The sequence below is a fragment of the Mercenaria mercenaria genome, chromosome 1 (assembly GCF_021730395.1).
Source record: "Mercenaria mercenaria strain notata chromosome 1, MADL_Memer_1, whole genome shotgun sequence".
NCBI classification, from domain to species: Eukaryota; Metazoa; Mollusca; class Bivalvia; order Venerida; family Veneridae; genus Mercenaria; species Mercenaria mercenaria.
The window spans coordinates 13909625-13930083 of record NC_069361.1 but is presented as its reverse complement, the minus strand read 5'-3'; the positions used below and the strand labels follow the sequence as shown (position 1 = coordinate 13930083).

At 37.3% G+C, this 20459-nt stretch overlaps 1 protein-coding gene across 1 annotated transcript in view; it reads left to right on the top strand.

Moving 5' to 3' along the window:
* The first annotated feature begins 12 nt into the window (after positions 1–12).
* The window catches only part of LOC123544925 (putative ATP-dependent RNA helicase DHX57), a 59722-nt gene continuing 39275 nt past the window's right edge, over positions 13–20459 (top strand). The window contains exon 1 of the mRNA XM_053540261.1: positions 13–425. Coding sequence (XP_053396236.1) covers positions 127–425 — 299 coding nt within the window. The 5' untranslated portion in view covers positions 13–126. The remainder of the gene's footprint in view (positions 426–20459) is intronic.

Here is a 20459-nt window from a genome sequence, read left to right as displayed (position 1 = left end):
TTCGGAATACTCTCCACACTGGAGGAATAACCGGTGTTATAGTAAAGCATCTTGTGGCAAGTTGCCACATTTATTTTGGAACGTTTGTCCGAGTTATATTCATTAACAATAATACCATGGCTTGAAATGGAAAAGAAGGTTTTTAAACGTAGTGGTCGTCCAAACCGAGGTGGTGGACGTCATAACCGAGGTGGTCGTGGAAGAGGGCGTGGGTTTACACCACCTGAGCCAACTAAACCCAAATTAGGGGGCTCTTCAGGAATTGGTGGCAGAAAAAGTGGTGCTAACTTGTATGATGATGATGATATATATGATGCATATGAAGATGACAGAGAATCTGATGACTTTTTCCGAGGGAGGCCAAATTATGAGATGCCAAGAAAGGAACCAGAATCTAGAAAAGACTTCTCAAAAGGAGCAAGAGGGTGTGTTCGTTTTATTCAAAGACAGTTTAGATCCCAGTTTATAACACAAGTCTATAGATATTTTGCTCTTTTTTCAGTGCCTTTAATCCCAAAACAAACTCCAATGCAATGAAACTTCAAAAGCAACAACTCTAAATAAGAAGTTCCGGTTGGTATTCATATAATTGGCCCCACATCTAATACTGTAAAATCATTTAATTTCCTGGGCATGAAATTTTGTGGTTTTGTTCAAAACGGCATTTTCGTGGGGATATGAATTCGTGGATTTCAACTTTTGAATATGAAATGAATGGGAATTTACTTGTTCCTTTGGATTAAATTTCGCGGAGTGACCCAACCATGAAATCCACGAAAATTAGTGCCCCATGAATATTAATGATTTCACAGTATTAATTTATTGTTATTAGTCCCCTACTGGTTGAAAACCAGTTTCGGGGACTAACGGAATGCGCTTTTCCGTCTGTCCGCAATTTCGTGTCCGGTCCATAACTCTGTCATTCATCAAGGGATTTTAATATTACTAAAATGGCACAAAAGTTCCCCATGATGAGACGACGTGCCGATAAGTATTCTTATCCGCACGACGGGTGTTTCGGTAGCATTTCTAATTTTTGCGTAAGGTATATCTTAGTTAAAAATACTAGCTGTAATAGCATCACGTTCATTGTTTAAGATATCAAATCAATAGACTTTGATTGGATATTAAAACAACCATTATTAGTAAAAATAATTGAATAAATCATCCATTGCAAATAAATCAAAAGAATGCAAAGAACACATATTCTTGCATAATTAATAATAGTTAGTTAGCAGGGCTCCGGAAATTTTGATAACTCAATCGGTCCGAAACGAAAATCCTGACATCGGCGCTACCCCACCCACCGCATTCCCAATATTACATATTTTGTAAGACGTGATAGGGTAAAGAAATAAGCATGTCATGCATTAAAACTGAGTTACCAGTCACCGCGCGTTACCATACAATGAAGACAGTTATTCAGTGTTATGTGTGATCGTTACTTTGTTTAAATTTCGATGTTTTTCCGAGATAATACGAGGCACTGACACCGTGTGCGTAACTGGTCTAAAAGCCAACGCACGTGACTTCGATACCGTATACACGGCAGATACTTTGTGACGTTTCCTCATTCTTTGACGGAATTCTATAAAATACAATGCGTCAAAGTGAGTTACACGACACATATTCTCTGCTAAACAGCCTCAGTATTTAAAGAATAATCTGCCGCGGACCGAATGTGTACGTTATTTGAACGCTGAGATCGAATTTCCCGCATGTATAGTACCAAAACGTCACGCGGGTTGGCCACGGATATTTCATTTCACTTACGTTGTACTTCAGTAAGCAACTACATTTTATAAAGTTATATGTTCTCTTCTGATGTAAACAAAATTTCATTTTGAAACGTTTTTTAAGACCGATTTGATAAACAGTGCCACTCCGGTTTTCTTTATCATTCGTGGTTGCCGTCCATTATTTCTTTTTTGTACAGTCGGGTTGCAAAGACGATTTTCTGCATTTGTTTCAACTGGAGCCCCAACATATGAATCATGTAATTTTTTCAAATCAAGTAATTATAAAAAATATTTTTATCGGTTTTCCGTGTGATGTCTCATTAACTCAAAGACCTATAATGTACAATTATAGCTCTTTGATTAAATGCAGCGACCATTTGTTTGTTAACGTGATCAAACATAACCTTTTGAAATAAACCATCCGTCGGATTCTAAATAAAAGAAGTGGATCCCCGTCGAAATGATTTGGATCCTGTCAGAAACGTTTGGAAACCAGTCAAAAATGTTTAATACACCGCAGTCGGCTGTCTGCAAACATTAAGGATGTGCCGCGCGAGCACTGATTGCGTCACGCGCTAATTACGGACCGATTATCAGAGTGACAATCAGACTGATTGACATGTTTATTGATTATCTGAAGGTGCGACCAACAAATTCCTACTTGGCAGGTGATCGTGTATTGAGATATCAGACCGAAATTTATACTTTTCTCCATTTTTACGGGACCGATTTTTTTCGGTTTTTCACTTCACGAATCGGTCTGAAAAGTCAAAAATCGGTCCAAAACCGACAAACCGGCAAATTTCCGAAGCCCTGTTAGTTAGCATACCTTCATGCCGTTATTTTACTTGTCATGTTATGTTTTTAATTCAATAAATCGTGCATAAGTGATTCGACATAATTTGGGTAGTTGCATGCTAAAATTGTACTTTATGGAGATCTGAAAGGGCTTTTAAAAATTGTTTTCGGTAACATGCTTAAAAAAATAGGGTGGGTAGATCTAGATCGGATTTTTTTAGGTGAGACTTTTCGGAAATTATTTTTGTGTCAAAAATGAATACAAACAAGGGGGTCATGTCTTTAGAGCGTCAGTAAGTTGATTACTAATATCACTGACCATGTTTAAAGATTTGCAACTTTTTGTTAAAAAGTTGAAAAAAAAAATCTCCAAGGAAAAAAGGGAAAACCTCAGAAAAGATTTACTAAATTTCACATATGAATACAGTATTTTTAGTTGTATCAGTAACAAAAATAAGCGACTTGACTTTTCAGTTATGTCAGCAGATCGTCGTGCGAATAACGAAAATAATCGGCACGACGGTCGTGCGGATAAGAAAAATTATCGGCATGACCGTCATGCGAATAGCCCCAGCTGTCATGCGCAAACCCGGACCCCTAGTTCAAAGGTCAAGGTCACAATAGGAGGTCATAGGTCAAAAGGGTTTTTTTCCTGTCTGGTCCAGAACTCTGTCATCCATCAAGGGATTTTAATATTACTTGGCGTAAATGTTCCCCATGATGAGACAACGTGTCATGCGCAAAACCCAGAACCCTAGCTTAAAGGTCAATGTCACACTTGGATTTCAAAGGTCAGTGGGACATTTTTCCTGTCTGGTGTATAACTTTGTCATGCAAAACAGGATTTGAATATTACTTGGCACAAATGTTCACCACTATGAGACGGAGTGTCTTGCGCAAGAACCTGGTCCCTAGGTTGAAGGTCAAGGTCACACATAGATGCCAAAGGTCAGATACAAAAATGACTTTGTCCGGAATACTTCTTCTTCATGCATGGAGGGATTTTGATGTAACTTGGCATAAATGTTCACTACCATTAGACGGATTGTTGTGCGCAAGAACCAGGTCCATAGGTCAAAGGTCAAGGTCACACTTAGCGGTCAAATGCCAAATTCAAGAATGACTTTATCCGGAGCATTTCTTCTTTATGCATGAAGGGATTTTGATGTAACTTGGCACAAATGTTCACCACCATGAGGCACTCTCGTGTTTAGCTCATCAGAGCCAAAGGCTCAGGGTGAGCTATTTTGATCAGTCACTGTCCGGCGTCCGTCGTCCGTTGTCCGTCGTACGTAAACTTTTACTTTAAACGACATCTCCTCATAAACCGCTAGGCCAATTTCATCCAAACTTCACAGGAATGTTCCTTGGGTAAAGCTCTACAAAAAGTGTTCAAAGAAATAAATTCCATGCAGAACTCTGGTTGCCATGGCAACAGAAAGGAAATTTTTTAAAAATCTTCTTCTCAAAAACCAGAAGCCCTAGAGCTTAGATATTTGGTATGAAGCATTGCCTAGTGGACCTCTACCAGTTTTATTCAAATCATGACCCCGGGGTCAAAATTGACCCCGCCCTAGGGGTCGCTTGATTTTACATAGGAAAATCTTAAAAAATCTTCTTCTCCAACACCAGAAGCCTAGAGCTTAGATATTTGACATGTAGCATTGCCTAGTGGACCTCTACTAAAGTTATTCAAATCATGACCCCGGGGACAAAATTGACCCCGCCCCAGGGGTCACTTGATTTTACATAGGAAAATCTTCAAAAATTTTCTTAAAATAAACCAGAAGGCCTAGAGCTTAGATATTTGACATGTAGCATTGCCTAGTGGTCCTTTACAAAATTTGTTCAAATCATGACCCCCATGGTCAAAATTGACCCTGCCCCAGGGGTCACTTGATTTTACATAGGAAAATCTTCAAAAATTTTCTAAAAATAAACCAGAAGGCCTAGAGCTTAGATGTTTCACGTGTAGCATTGCCTAGTGGACCTCTACAAAATTTGTTCAAATCATGACCCCTGGGGTCAAAATTGACCCCACCCCAGGGTCACTTGATTTTACACAGGAAAATCTTCAAAAAATTTCTAAAAATAAACCAGAAGGCCTAGAGCTTAGATATTTCATGTGTAGCATTGCCTAGTGGACCTCTACAAAATTTATTCAAATCATGACCCCCGGGGTCAAAATTGACCCCGCCCCATGGGGTTACTTGATTGTACATAGAAAAATCTTCAAAATTTTCTAAAAATAAACCAGAAGGCCTAGAGCTTAGATGTTTCACATGTAGCATTGCCTAGTGGACCTCTACAAAATTTATTCAAATCATGACCCCTGGTTCAAATTTGTCCCAGCCCCAGGGGTCACTTGATTTTACATAGGAAAATCTTCAAAAAATTTCTAAAAATGAGCCAGAAGGCCTAGAGCTTAGATATTTCACATGTAGCATTGCCTAGTGGACCTCTACAAAATTTGTTCAAATCATGACCCCCGGGGTCAAAATTGACCCCGCCCCAGAGGTCACTTGATTTTACATAGGAAATAATAGCTTATATTGTAACTTACTTATTACAGGCTGTAGGGAAAAAATCGAGACCAGTTTTCTGTGGTACAACATGCATGTTACATCCAATCTTTAGGTGTATTTTGATCTATCTCTACCTGGTAAAGAGTTTTTTGTGGACTTACATAGAATTTTTTTTTTTTTTTTTTTTTTTTACTATAAATAACTTATTTGATACCTTTTTGATAATCGGCCAAAAAATGCTACATGAAAACAACTGTAGGGTTTTATATATACAAATTTTAATTCAAGTGTTTTGTTAATGACAGATTGTATTTATAGTACAATATTGTTTATACATTATTCTAGGATAGAATTCCTAGGTTGACGTACCATCATATAACCTAAGCTTTCATGTTTAAAAGAAAATAAAAACACTTCCGATTATAAACACAAGTTTATTTTTCGTTTAGGGTAAGTGTGGATTGAAAGACGGTCATAGTGGCTTACAACTTCAAACGTTAAATGGCGATTGAAGTTGAAAATCCTCACAAAGGGTGCGACCCGGGCATGCCTTAGATAATTTGACAGGGCCTTCACTTTACTTTGGGGGAAGGGGTCCGCAGCCCTCAGGCGGGGGAATTTTCGCGTCGTTTTAGCCAAAAGGGGGAATTTCATTGCCTTCAAAGAATAACATACTATGTAAGAACTATAACATGTATAACTCTCATTACACTAAAGTTGTTTCTTTTTCTCAACATACTACTGGTAACTGCAATTATATCATGTCAAGATCAGCTTTTCAGGGGTCAAGCTATACTGTTATTAATGAAACTTCCACAAACTTTACCTAAAACAAGTACATTTATCATTACAGATTTTTTTAATCAGTTTATATTTTAGTTGTCTAAAAGTGGGTGGGGTTTGGTGCCTTTGCATTTTATTATCAAAAAATGCTTCAAAATAAGGACTGCTTTTGCAACAGTGATCATATTTTTCTTAAATGCAGACTTTCAAATAGCTTTTTATTTAGACTGTACTAGAAAAATCTTGTAAGAAATGATGAAAATGTCCGAAAATCACAGTCGCGAAAACGGGTGACAAATATGGAAAACGAAAGTAAACATTTAAAATTCTTGACGAAATACCCGTTTTAAATTTCTTTTTTTTTTTACCACACCTGTTCAATACTTACAATTTCTGCTTATTAAAGCATTTAATTTATTTTGGACCAAACAAAGCCTCGGCAATGATAATAAATTTTCTATAGACCGTAACGGTTGACCGGCTCACGTAATCGTATCAAGCAAACAAAATAAACGAAATAATGATTTTAATTATCCAATCTGTGCAAAGACGATAATCTAAAGCTGCATTGTTTATCAATTAATTTTTATACACTGATCAGTAAACACCTTTGATAATGACAGGGATTATTGTACTGAATATAAACCGTGGGATGACCACATGTCAATCGGCGCGTGGCGTGATTGACATCTGTTAGCAGCTAATTAACATATGACGCTCCGCCTACTGCCATACATCCGCGAATGACGGCGAACAATATTGAAATTGACTGGGATTTTGATTGACAAGGGGCAGAACTTTCGAACTCGAGATGTATCAAACAAAATTTCCGCGAGTCAACCCGACGCACGAAGCATATATTGTGCGGGTCAAATACGAGTTTTTCTCGATTTTCGCGGATCAAAAACCCGGGACCTCGGGTCAACCGAATGCCCAGTAAGGGGGAATTTTTTTCTCAGGAGGGGGAAAAAAGGATACTATTTTGGCGGGGGAAGCAGCCGATATTCGGCGGTAAAAACGCCCGATCGAGGGCCCTGAATTTGAACCTCGTTGCGCCAAAGCCAGGTACTTCTTCTTCTTCTTCCTTCTTCCCGTTAAGAGCTGGGATCTTTGCAGACCGTAATTAGCTCTGCGAGACTGAGTATGCGTAATGGCTTTCAGTCTCCAAAAGTTTAAAAGTGTCATTTAAAATTCTTTAAAATTATCTACAATGTTGTCAATTCAGTGGTGTGGTGGCAGGTCACTCCAACAGGAGGGACCTGAAGGCTTCCAAGGTTGGGGCTGTAACAACAGTGGTGGGGAGGTTGTTCCACTCTCTAGCCGTCCTAGGGAAGAAGGAGTTGGCACATCTGTTGTCACTGATGCGGTCTTGGAAGAACCTGTGTTGGCCTCGAGTGCGTGCATCACTGCGTTGTAGGTACCTGTCTGAGGGGATGTCAACAAGATTGTTCTCTATCCTGAACATCATTGCTAGCCTGATCTGTCTGCGCCGACTTTCCAATGACTCCCAGCCTAGGTCCGATAACATATTCGTGACGCATCCCGGGGTCTTTGTGTGGTAATCATTGCAGACATAACGGGCAGCTCTCCTCTGTACATTCTCCAGTGTTTGGATACTGGATCTTGTGTAGACGGTTGACGCGTATTCCAGTGTCGGTCGTACCATGGCCTTGTATGAGGCGTCCCTAACCGGTCGTGTGCAGTCCCTTAGGTTCCTTCTGAGGAAGCCAATAGTACGGTTAGCCTTGTTTGCCGTGTTGTTTATGTGGGTCTCCCAGGAAAGTGTGTTTGTTATTGTCACTCCCAAGTACTTGCTGGCGTCGACTACTTCGAGTTGGTGGCCGTGGAGGTAGTATGCTGTGGGGATGATCGTCTTCCGTCTGTGTGGGGCAGTGCGTATGACAGTGCATTTGGCTGGGTGAAAACTCATCTGCAAAGTTTCTTCCCATTTTTCGAGGGCTGTTAAGTCCTCCTGGAGTTGCTGTCTGTCACTATCGTTACTAATGGCCTTGAACAGCATACTATCATCAGCAAATGATTTGGTGGATGATGTCTTGATAGATTCTGGGAGGTCATTAATATATGCCAGAAACAACAAAGGGCCGAGGACTGTGCCTTGTGGAACGCCGGATAGAACATCTGCTGTTTCTGACTTGGCGCTGTCCAGGACTACCGGTACTTGTTGAGTGCGATGACTCAGAAATGACTTGATCCACATCTTGGTGTTACCTCTGACCCCGTAGTGGTCAAGCTTCTGCAGCAGGCGTTGATGTGGGACCTTGTCAAAGGCCTTGGCGAAATCAAGAAGGATGATATCGACCTGTTTCCCTTTTGCAGCGGTGGAGGCTATCTCTTGTATTGTTGTAAGGAGTTGACTTTCACAGGAGCGTCGTTTCCTAAAGCCATGCTGGTTGTCGCATAGGACATCGTGCTTGTCGAAGTGGGTCATCACACTGCTATGGACTATGTGCTCAAGTAGCTTGCACGTTATTGATGTGAGGGACACTGGCCGGTAGTTTGCTGCCTGGTGTCTGTCGCCTTTCTTGAATAGTGGCACTACTGATGCTTCTCTCCAGTCGGCGGGTACTTCTCCGGTGTTAAGTGAATGTTGAAATAATTTTGCAAGGGCTGGTGCTAATTCATTTGCTGCTGTTTTGAGGATGAATGATGGAATTTCATCTGGCCCGCATGCCTTGTGTGTGTTGAGATTTAATAATAGTTTGTGTACCCCTTTCCAGTCAACTTTTATTTCGTCCATGGTTTGAGTGAGGCTTGGACCTTTATCTGGCATGTTAGTCTCATCTTCTCTGGTAAATACTGAAACAAACTGGTCATTGAGGATGTTGGCTTTTGCTTTGCTGTTGCTCTGCAGGAAGCCATCTGTGTTCTTTAGTGGGGCTACTCCGGAGGATTCCTGGCCTTTGCTCTTAATGTAAGAGTAGAACTTCTTGGAATCTTCTCTAGAACCAGGCACCACCTTTGGTACCATATAAAAACCAGGTACTTCCATGTACCATTTACAAACCAGGTACCCATTTTGTACCATATACAAACCAGGTACTTCCATGTACCATATGGTACTTCCATGTACCATATACGAACCCGGTACCCATTTTGTACCATACACGGACCAGGTACTTCCATGTACCATATACGAACCCGGTACCCATTTTGTACCATATACGAACCAGGTACTCCATGTACCTTATACAAACCAGGTACCCCTTTTGTACCATACAGTAACCAGGTACTTCCATGTACCATATACTTACCAGGTACCCCTTTGGTACCATACAATAACCAGGTACTTCCATGTACCATATAGGAACCAGATACCATTGGCGCAACATAAACCTAATAACAACAAATGTAACCTATGTAAATGGTTGAGCAACTATAAGAACGCCTAGCCCTTTTCGCTCTCTGGCCAATTCTTATATGCTCGAAAAAATTAACCAGAAAAAATTGAATTTTGAACCCACGAGTGTCACCAACCCCGGTAAATGGTGGCGGCTGGTCAGGGTCCCATGAGTATGCAAAAAGATTTAGTAATTGACAGTTAACAACTCAGTATGGCATGACCTAGTCGCACCCAGACGTAAGAATTTTCCACCAGTATGACAGAAGAAAGATTAGAAGAGAGAAAATAAATAAAAGAGGAGAAAGTAAAAGAAACTATTTAGAGTTTAAAGTTGTAAGTTCTGGTACCGGCTTAAGATAACAAGCTAAGCAATTTTAAAATGACAAACAGGAATATATGTATCTCCTTGACACACTCACTTCACATCATTTATAACTGTCACCATGTACATCTGATTTGCAAATGGTATAAGTAATCATAATCATAAACTAGGCAAAATGTCTTAGAGTCAAGTGTTTCAAATAAGCACCTTTAAACCTAAGTAAAGTTAACAAACAGGAATATATGTATCTCCTACACGCACGCACTTCACATCATTTCTAAATGTCACCATGTACATCTGATTACAAATGGTATAAGTAATCAAAATCATAAATTAGGCAAAAATGTCTTAAAGTGTCAAGTTCTTTAAATAAGCACATTTAAACACAAGTAAAAGTTAACGCTGGTGAATGTTAACAGTCAATATAGATTTTTTGAACTAGTACAGAATACATTTCCATCACAGTGTCACCGGTTTCATCGTATCCTGTGATCCTTCCGAATAAGGCTGAATGATATAATCATTGGCTTCTGAACGATACTATGATGTTGAACTTCAAAAGTAGCATATTGTGTCGATTCTGTCTGGATATAGCGTTTCTTGACTCATGTGCCTTAACATCTGATGCCATAAAAAGTGAAGCATTCTGAAAGAGTGAGAAAAACTCGGCAGCAAAAAGTAACAAGAATGTTGCAAAAATAGGCAAGTATTGCATATAACGTGTAACTGCCTTAATACCTTACCATTATAATTATTGATTGAAAATCTATAGTATCATAAAACAAACGAAATAGTATTTAAATTATGCTAAAAAAGGGGTGCGGTGGCAGGTTGTTCTTAAAACGGCCTCGTGCTGAATGGCAAATCGGAAGCACAACAAACACGTGACTTTACTTATAAATTATCCGTTTATCGTCTGCTACGAAGTCTCGCGATACATACCATAGCAACAACTTAGCGTTATGACAACCGATGCAAAATTACATACAAACAATTAAATTGGAATTTAGCCAGAATAAACAAGATTAATTGGAAGGATTAATCTATATTATTGACAGATATCAGTTCATTATGTTATACTGCAGTAGAGAAAATTAGGTGCCTTCCAGTAGGGGACTTTGTATTGCATGGCAATACTTCATTCACTTGTTTAGCTCAAAATCACCTTTAAATCTATGCATCCTACTGCAAGATGAAAGTCAAAGATATATATGATCAAAAACAAAACTCACCACCTGAAGACAGTCAAACCTACTTGCCCTAATCAGTTAATATAGATTAACAAATAGTATTTATGTGGAAACTACAGCTGAGCTGAATATAACACATAATTAATTAATCTTTAAATGTTCAGAAACATACTGTTTTAGAATTGTATATTTTATCCACATTGTGACCATTACTTGATTATTCACTTAGTTTCTGCAGTAGTTTTAATAGAATGATTTTTAGGTTTTCTGTAAATGAAAACAAAAGAAGCCTTTGAAGCCAGTGCTTTTCATTTGTTTTATTTCTCACTTTTTTTACAAAAATTCTGGGAAATAGTGTATTCAGAACTGGGATCCCGTGCGATCGGAAAAAAGATTAATGGCGACATATACCAAACTGTAAGACCATGTCTGAAGGTCACAAAAAGACATGTCGCCAGTCTTGAGTTCCGCGACTGGCCTGATCTATGACGTCATCAAAATGGCAGCCAAGTTTTAAAATATAACTTTGCGTAATTCATTATCTATTTACGTTACATAGCAAAACTTCATCTTATTATCTTTGGTTTTCCATCATAAAATATTTGTTGTCAATGAAATAACATTATATTGAGGTAGTGCTGATCACTACCAAATAGAATGTAAACCTCCGCTGGTCTAGTCACAGGTAGTCCAAATATAAATAGTACTAATCTTTTTTCCTTTCCTTGTGCCTTTTCTCGACAGCAACGTGCTTATTTTTACCAAAGAACTATAAAATACACAGAATGGCAACTTGGGATAATCCCGCGTCATCTTGTGTTAGCGTGTTATCTTATTTCAAAGCGTTTGCCGACTTGATCAGTCATGATCAAATCAACAGACGCTTACTGAAGTATAAAACTGGTGGTACGCCCGGCACGTAATAAAGCAATTTGAGTCCTTTTTCAAACGAAAACTGTTGATTTCTCAGGCTTTCAATCATAAATTTATTCCTTCCCCGTGTAGAAAATACTAATAACATTAGAAATGCACCATTATCATGATAAACAAATGATCCGAAAGTAACCTTATTTCAAAGCGTTTGCTGACTTGATCAATCATGATCAACAGACGCTTACAACGAGATCTCATTCAGTTGTCACGGGATGTTGGCGAGATTTGCTCTATATGCCTTTCAAGTTGCCGATCTGTTTATTTTATAGCTCTTTGTTTTTACCCTACCGCTTTTCAGTATGCATCACTTTGCATTCTATTGAAATCGACATGTTCCTGTCGCATACTATTTAAAAATGGCAGCATAAGAATTTAATGTCTCGAAAAGAGAAATTGAAAGAAGCGAAAAGTAGTAAATTCAGTGTTGTATTTAATGAACTGTAGTTTTCTTATATAAAAGTTAACACCCCCTTTTCTTTTTGGTTTTCTAAAGTAGCGATCTAGTTCTTTATGGGAATATAAGTCTCTGATAATCTGATATGGTAGAAAATGTCGAAAAACCATTATGAAGTAAGTGGATTTTATATGAAATAAAGAACAGCTGGATTTAGTGGTGTTCAGCCTATAAACAATTAAATAATTTGAAATAATAAAAATATATCTTACCCCGCCCACTTTTGATTTCAACAGATCATTTTCTTGTTGAATATGTTTGTTTTGTATATGCTACATTTGTATACCATCAAAATATGAATATCATCATATTCCAATAGTGCTGTAGCTATCTATGTGTGCTTTATGTCTTTGCTACAAATGAACACTGTACCAAGTTGTGGGCCCACCATTTGTATCGCGTTGAACTCCACAGTGACTTTAAACATTTGCAGTTAATGAAATGCAATGATTAGAATTCCTACCTTTCTTCTAACGTTTCTTTCCAAATTAATAGATATGTTTTATTAGCTCACCTGTCACATAGTGACAAGGTGAGCTTTTGTGATCACCCTTCGTCCGTCGTCCGTCGTGTGTCCGTGCGTCCGTCCGTCCGTCCGTGCGTCCGTCCGTCAACAATTTCTTGTCTGCACGATAGTGGTTTCATTTATGATTTTATTTTAACCAAACTTGCACACAACTTGTATCACCATAAGATCTCGGTTCCTTTCTTGAACTGGCCAGATCCCATTATGGGTTCCAGAGTTATGGCCCCTGAAAGGGCCAAAATCAGCTATTTTGACCTTGTCTGCACTATAGCAGCTTTATTTATGATCTGATTTTTACCAAACTGGCACACAACTTGTATCACCATAAGATCTTGGTTCCTTTTTTGAACTTGCCAGATTCCATTATGGGTTCCAGAGTTATGGCCCCTGAAAGGACCAGAATTAGCTATTTTGCCCTTGTCTGCACAGTAGCAGCTTCATTTATAATTTGAATTTAATCAAACTTGCACAAAACTTGTGTTGCCATAAGATCTCAGTTCCTTTCTTGAACCGGCCAGATCCCCTAATGAGTTCCAGAGTTATGGCCCCTGAAGGAGCCAAAATTAGCTATTTTGACCTTGTCTGCACAATAGCAACTTCATTTATGATTTGATTTTAACCAAACTTGCACACAACTTGTATCACCACAAGATCTTGATTCCTTTCTTAAACTGGCCAGATTCCATCATGGGTTCCAGAGTTATGGCCCCTTAAATGTCCAAAATTGGCTATTTTGGCTTTTGCAGCCATATAGAGACTTCATTTATGGTTTTATTTGATACACAAAACTTTCAAAATATCTTCAACAACAATAAATCGTGGATTCCATGACAAATCAGATCCAATCGTAGTTTCCAGAGTTATTTTATATCTGATTACCTCCCCTGATTGTAGTCAAAATGGATTTATTTCAGTAAATACTTACAGGACTTATTTGAAATTTCATTATTGTCATTAGTTGGACCGAGCCAATCAGGGTAGATAACTATGGACTGATTTTATGTCAAATTACCTCCCTTTATTTCAAATTAAAATGGGTATATCTCCGTAACTATTGAAGATACTGATCTGAAATTTCATTTATGTCAACAGATTTATTTGGCAGATCCTTCTTTTATTAACTTACATTAATTTTCTTTTGAATTACTTCCCTTTTACGTTACTATAAATAGCCTATTTTTAGTAACTTTTTTATTATAGGCCGTAGGGAAAAACCGAGACCACTTTTCTGTGGTACAACATGGATGGTACCTCCAATTTTTAGGTGTATTTTGACATATCTATACCTTGTAAGAATTTTGTTTTTCTTTTTGGTTAAATTTCTTTCCGTTGTTCCTGTCCTTTGGACTTAGATATTTTTTCTGAGGACCTTCTTGTCCTCAAGTGCAATGATAACAGGTGAGCGATATAGGGCCATCATGGCCCTCTTGTTTTGATATACACGAGTTAGGATTAATAGTTTCCATATAATCTCAAAACTTTATTGAACAATGATGGAGTCTTTAAACAATAAACTTTCCATAGTCCATAGTTTGTGGCAAGCAATTTGTGACAAGGGAACTTTCCATGATGGGTATCATGACTGGGTGATAAAACATTTGCCATCGTCTGGAATTCTTAGAACTCTTGAAAGTTCTGTGATAATTTTATCAGTCGTCATGGGCTGGCACAACATTTAATAACATTTTTGGGGAAGTTTCGTAACAGTTCTACGACATAATTCTTGCTATCAAAAGGTCTTTCTTGAAATCACAATTGTCAATGGCAAAGAACATATGGCGACTATTCACAGAGTTTCTTGGAATAAAGGCAATCTAATTAGAGAATGGTTGCCGTATATTATTATTAGCTATCTGATTCTAATCGGCTCAGGGTAGTCTACTTAAATACATAACCCGTGTAAGAAGTATTTTAGTTCTATACTTATTGTATTTAATGTATAATACACCAGCTGCAACCTGTAAATGTTATTAGTTTTAACCACGAATAGTTGCAGTAGGTTTGTGGATGTATGCGTACATGTAAAGGTCGAGCACATAAGATTCTGTGATGAGTTGGGAACGTAATTGTCCTTGACATGTGCAAATTGTCACTCTTGCTTTCCGCGGAAGGACCCAGAATCAACCAACTTAGATAACTGCAATGAAATAGGTATAGACTTCCCAGTAAGATGTAACTGTTACTGGTCCTGTAAGTACCAACCTGAGGGATGAGTATCATTTTCCCTAAATAATTTAGCTGTGGAGCAAAGTTTTTGTTTGTTAACCTTTCAGTCCAAAAACTTAATTGCTATGTCTTCGTTTCACCGACAATAGCTTGGCATATTTTGTGTATATTGCAGAATTTAGACTTATTTGAAATATTGTAAGACTTTTTGATTGCCGTTTGTAATTTTTCACCCACAGAACATTGGCCTGTTTCAACAACTAATACTTGCGATTGCCTGTCTTGACAGAAAACAAACAGGCTTTTTATACGTCCTAAGGGGGTGTTTTATGTTATGACGCCGGTGTCCGTCTGTCCGCCCGTCCGTAAGCAATTTCATGTCCGCTCTGTGACTCTTGAATCCCATGAAGGATTTCAAAGAAATTAAACACATATGTTTACCACATCAAGACGACGTGCAGAGCACATGTTCTGCATGACACGCTTCAAGGTCAAGGTCACACTTAGGGGTCAAATGTCATAAGAATATTGTTTCGTGTCTGCTCTGTAACTCAGGAACTGATTGAAGAATTTTAAAGACACTTGGCACAGATGTTCACCACATCGAGCCGACATGCAGAGTGCATGGGTCGGATGGCTGGCTTCAAGGTCAAGGTCACACTTAGGGGTCAAATGCCATACCTTCAAACATATATTGCTCCGCATTGCGGTGTTCTTGTTTCCTAAAAGAATCATTATAACACTTCTAGTTAGTACTAGAGGCGTTGGTTTATTTTCAGTCGTATTTGACCCTATTGCTTTAGCAACAATAATCGTTTCGTATCTAATTTTAGCGTGATCCACTGTGTCCATGCTTTAAGCGGCTCTATCACAATCTCTTTACCAAGATGCAAAGTCAGTCTATGTCAGAGAAATCACGATCATCATATTAAATGTGTTCTCGAATGGTAGAAAAGACAGTTTCATAAGCGCTAGTGCATATTTTACCACCGTACGTTTGACATATCATACCCGTACATAGTTTCCATATCGTGCAAAATTGTGCCACTGGAGTTAAGTATTGTTGTGATCAGACATTTTGATACATATTTACAAGTATAAAACAATAATATTTAAAACAATACAGAGAAGATATTTATGAACAGATGTTAAAACATTGTCAAGAAAATGTTAGAAACAAATGTATTGATGTGTTTCATACAGCGGCTTAAACATTTCTGAAATGATTGTAAATGCTCCACAGACATCATGCCAGTTTTCACTGAATGTAAGATTATCACTATTAGATAATTATCAACAGGTTTCTAATTTTGATTTACATTTAATTACGATGCAGCATAGAAATTACTTCATCAAAGGTTTTCCTTGTTTCACGTTCCTTTAAAGATGTATTATGCTCACCTTTTAAATAAATATTTCATCACTGCATATTGATCTAAATTTAGAAAATCCCTATTAAACATCTTTACCTTGGCTTGATATATAAACCAACTGTGTAAACTGCAACCACAATTAAATGTCTGTAAAGTAACAACTATTTGTTTCTAACAAACTTCCAGAGTTTTAGTAGTGTAATATATTTATACTGTGTTTATTTACACACTTATTAGTATGTAGTATTTAAACCTTACACACTACCTTTTATACTCGCAAACATGTTTATTTTATAAATGATATGAAATAATTGTTCATATTTTCAAATATGAAATTTGGGCATAATTTTTTTTTAATATTGTATAAATGATGTAACTTTTATTCAAAATAACATAATGCTAAATAATTATGTATGTGTACGATGTAAACTACAACAAACTTCACTTTAGCACCAAAAACAAACAACTCCTTTCAGTCATTTGAAGATAGGTGCCATTTTGATGACGTCATAACTCAGTCCAGTCGCAGAATTCAGACTGGCAACATGGCTTAGAATCAACTTCAGACATTACGGAACAGTCTTGTATATGTCGCCATTAACAGGGTTCGCACAGGCCTTGAAAAGTCCTTGAATTCAATGGTAGTCCTTGAAAACTCCTTGAAAATGACAAAAACCCTACAAAACCTGGAAAAGTACTTGAATTTTGAAAAAACTACTTGAATTTGACCTTTCACTCCTTGAAAACATTCTGTCCATAACTTTGCTTTGCAAAAAGAATAAGGCTTAAAATAAATCGGACAAAATGAAAATAAATTCTTGAAATTGCCGGATCGGCACAGAGTGCTATTTCTACTGTATCACCATCTTTATATTTCCGTTTCCATTTAAAAAAAAAAAAACACAGTGAATAACTCGCAATTTTTTGTTGTTTGCGAGTGTTTCTAGTGAATTAAAATGTGTAAGAAAAATAAACGTGTTTACTCAAGTAAGTGGGAGACAAAGGATGAATATAAACAGTGGCTGAAGCCCTATAAAGCAGACCGAACGAGGTGTATTTGTACGTCGTGTGACAGAATTCTTGATGTATCATCAGTTGGAGAGAGTGCGCTAAAAAGTCACAAGAAAAGCATTAACATTAAACATCAGCAAAATAGTGAATCACATCAATCTAACAATCCAATTACGTCATTTTCAAAGGTGTGACAAGTGATGGTTGTTTTATTTTTGCATAACATGCTGAACACAATAAAACTCATTAAAAGTTGTTCAGATTAGATCACAGTTTTGAAAAAAATAGTCCTTGAAAAATTGTAAAATGTCCTTGAAAAGTACTTGAATTTTGTCTATGATATTCTGTATGAACCATGATTAATCTTTTTTCCAGTTGCACGAGACCCAAAATATGGCTCTAAGCGAATACAGTAAAAGAGGAGGGATAAAAAAATCTATCTTCAATACTTCATATTTATAATATGACAATCATACCAATACCTACATACCAACACATGATGGTACATTTGTTCTCTCTCAAAGAGTACATGTATATATCAAATATCCACAAGGGTCATATACATTTTGCAGATCCGTTTATAAAATACACATGTCCTTCACAAAAATCAACTTTAATCAGGCCAAACTGACAGTCTAAAAAAAAGCAGGGTTTGGGCTCATTGGTCAAATGTCTCAATTAGTGTCGAGAGGAAGCATTCCTGTGAGGGCAAGGAGTTGAGCAATTAGTCATTTTAAGCTTTTTCATACCCTTCAGATTCATGCCTTCAATATGAAATAAATAGATCTCTCTGTCACAAATCGACATACGGGCCTTATTTTATATATATTGATATTGCATCATCTTTTTGTAAATTTTTGAGTTATTGAGGTAAATGTCAGATTTCACGCATAAAATACCTCTCATGTTTTTCTGTATTTCATAACTTAAATTTCCATGTAAATTTCAGTAAATTCGGTTCAGTAATAAGAAAGTTGATGTTTTATAAACTTCAGTAATTTATGTTTTTATCCCCAAAACCACTATAATGGGCCTCAAATTGTCAATTTCAATTCACGCCAAAGTAGTTAGATTCCCCGGCTATATCGTGAATCCCTTGAAAATAGAAATAGTATGAGTTCACGCATAGGCCGTGAATCCCATGAAATTTAGTATTTGGCGGGACATTACCCTTTAAATAGACTGGACTAGATATGCCTTGCGCACACCACCTTCCGACATTATAGACAAATCTATGTCTGAATTATATTCTTGCTAGAAATTTATGCTCTATCGAGGTAAGAAATTTATTTGTTAGATTTTTGTATGATTTTTGCATTACGATTTTTATTTGGTAAATTTTTGTGCATTCTACAGAATTCTGTAACATTTACTTTTCGGCATGTGATTTTGGCTAGTTTGGGTATGTCAGGATAATTTATTAAATTTTTCAGACTTTTGTAAATTATTTAGAAAGAGGAATCTAAAATGTTTCATTTATATAAGATGTTAAATTTGTACTGAAATTTGTTACATGATAATTGTAAAACACTGTTTCAAAAACTTATGTCAAACATTTTGTTAATTATGGAACGCCATTACTGCATTGTATTGTTATGTATAAATCTATATGGCAAGTCTAGTACCATGTATGTAATATATTATTGTAATTTGTAATTGTTTGCCAGTCTATAGCACATCTAATTAATGTCCGTTGTAGTGTATGGCATTAGATATTATATGGATACCAACTATGATATAACGTTTGATTTATATTGAATTTTGTTAATTTGTAGTTGTAAATAATAGCTGCAGTTTATCATGTTCGTATCTATAATGTTTCATTATATACTTTCATATCTTTTTCATACTTTAACTTTAGTCTTTTAAGTAAGTAATCTTTGTGATAATGGAAGTAATAAGTGACGTATTTTAATCATGTGACGTTTGAACTTAGTAGCACATATGCTTTGTATAAGTAGCACGTATTATTTATGGGAACCTACGGAGGTATGGTGTACCCAAAGGAGCAGTTATATGCCCTGACTTACTTGTTTTGCTATGGTGCTTACCATATGTTATATATTTTAGCTTCTTCCGCCAGACGATTTTACCTGGTGATGTCATAACCCGGAAGTACAATGCCCGCGGTTCACTTGTCTTCACTCGCCTGGATGTGATATTCCCAGCGCAGAGCTTTCGTCCCATGGTTGTGCCGTAAACCACAAAGACGATGATTTTTGTTATCCTCTGAAGTCAGCTCAGGGATGCAATCACCTACCACCATAGGGAGCCAACACGGAATCAACGTATTCACGGTTTAAAGGGACTGAATTTAGAGATACGTTTTGTTTGTGCTACTTAAAGTTCGCAATTAAATTAAAGAACCGTACCACGTCACATTAGAATGGAACTATACAAACTTTGTATCTGGTGATACTGAACTTTTATTTTTTTTTCTTATAATCAGTTTTTTTTTCTTCATATCATCTCTTCATTGTAAATAATCATCTTATGTAAATAAATTTGTAAATATTGTAAAGGGTGTTGATTTGTTCTGATGGTTACTGTCGCCGGTACGGCCTTTCCTGTCACACTCTCTCTATGCCATTTTTAGCTCACCTGAGCCAAAGGCTCAAGGTGAGCTTTTGGGACCGCTCAATGTCCGTTGTCCGTTGTGTGTCTTGCATCCGTCAACAATTTTTAAAAAAAATTTCTTCTTGAAAACCACTGGGCAGAATTACACCAAACTTCACAGGAATGGTCCTTGGGTGGTCCCCTATCAAAATTTTTCAAAGAATTGAATTCCATGCGGAACTCTGGTTGCCATGGCAACCGAAAGGAAAAACTTTTAAAATCTTCTTGTCCAAAACCGCAAGGCCTAGAGCCTTGATATTTGGCGTATGACATCATGTAATGGTCCTCTATGAAAATTATTCAAATTATGCCCCTGGTGTGAAAAGAGGCCCAGCCCGGGGGGTCCCAAGTTTTGCATAGACTTGTATAGGAATTTTTTTTAAAAATCTTCTTGTCTTAAACCACAAGACCTAGGCCTTTGATATTTGGTATGTAGCATTACCTTGTGGTCCTCTACCAAAATTGTTCAAATCATTACCCTGGAATGAAAGGAGGCCCTGCTCGGGGGGGGGGGGGGGGGCTCAAGTTTTACATAGACTTATATAGGAATTAAAAAAAAAAATCTTTTTGTCTGAAACTGCAAGGCCTAGGCTTTTGATATTTGGTATGTTGCATTGCCTTTTGGTCCTCTACCAAAACTGTTAAAATTACTACCATAGAGT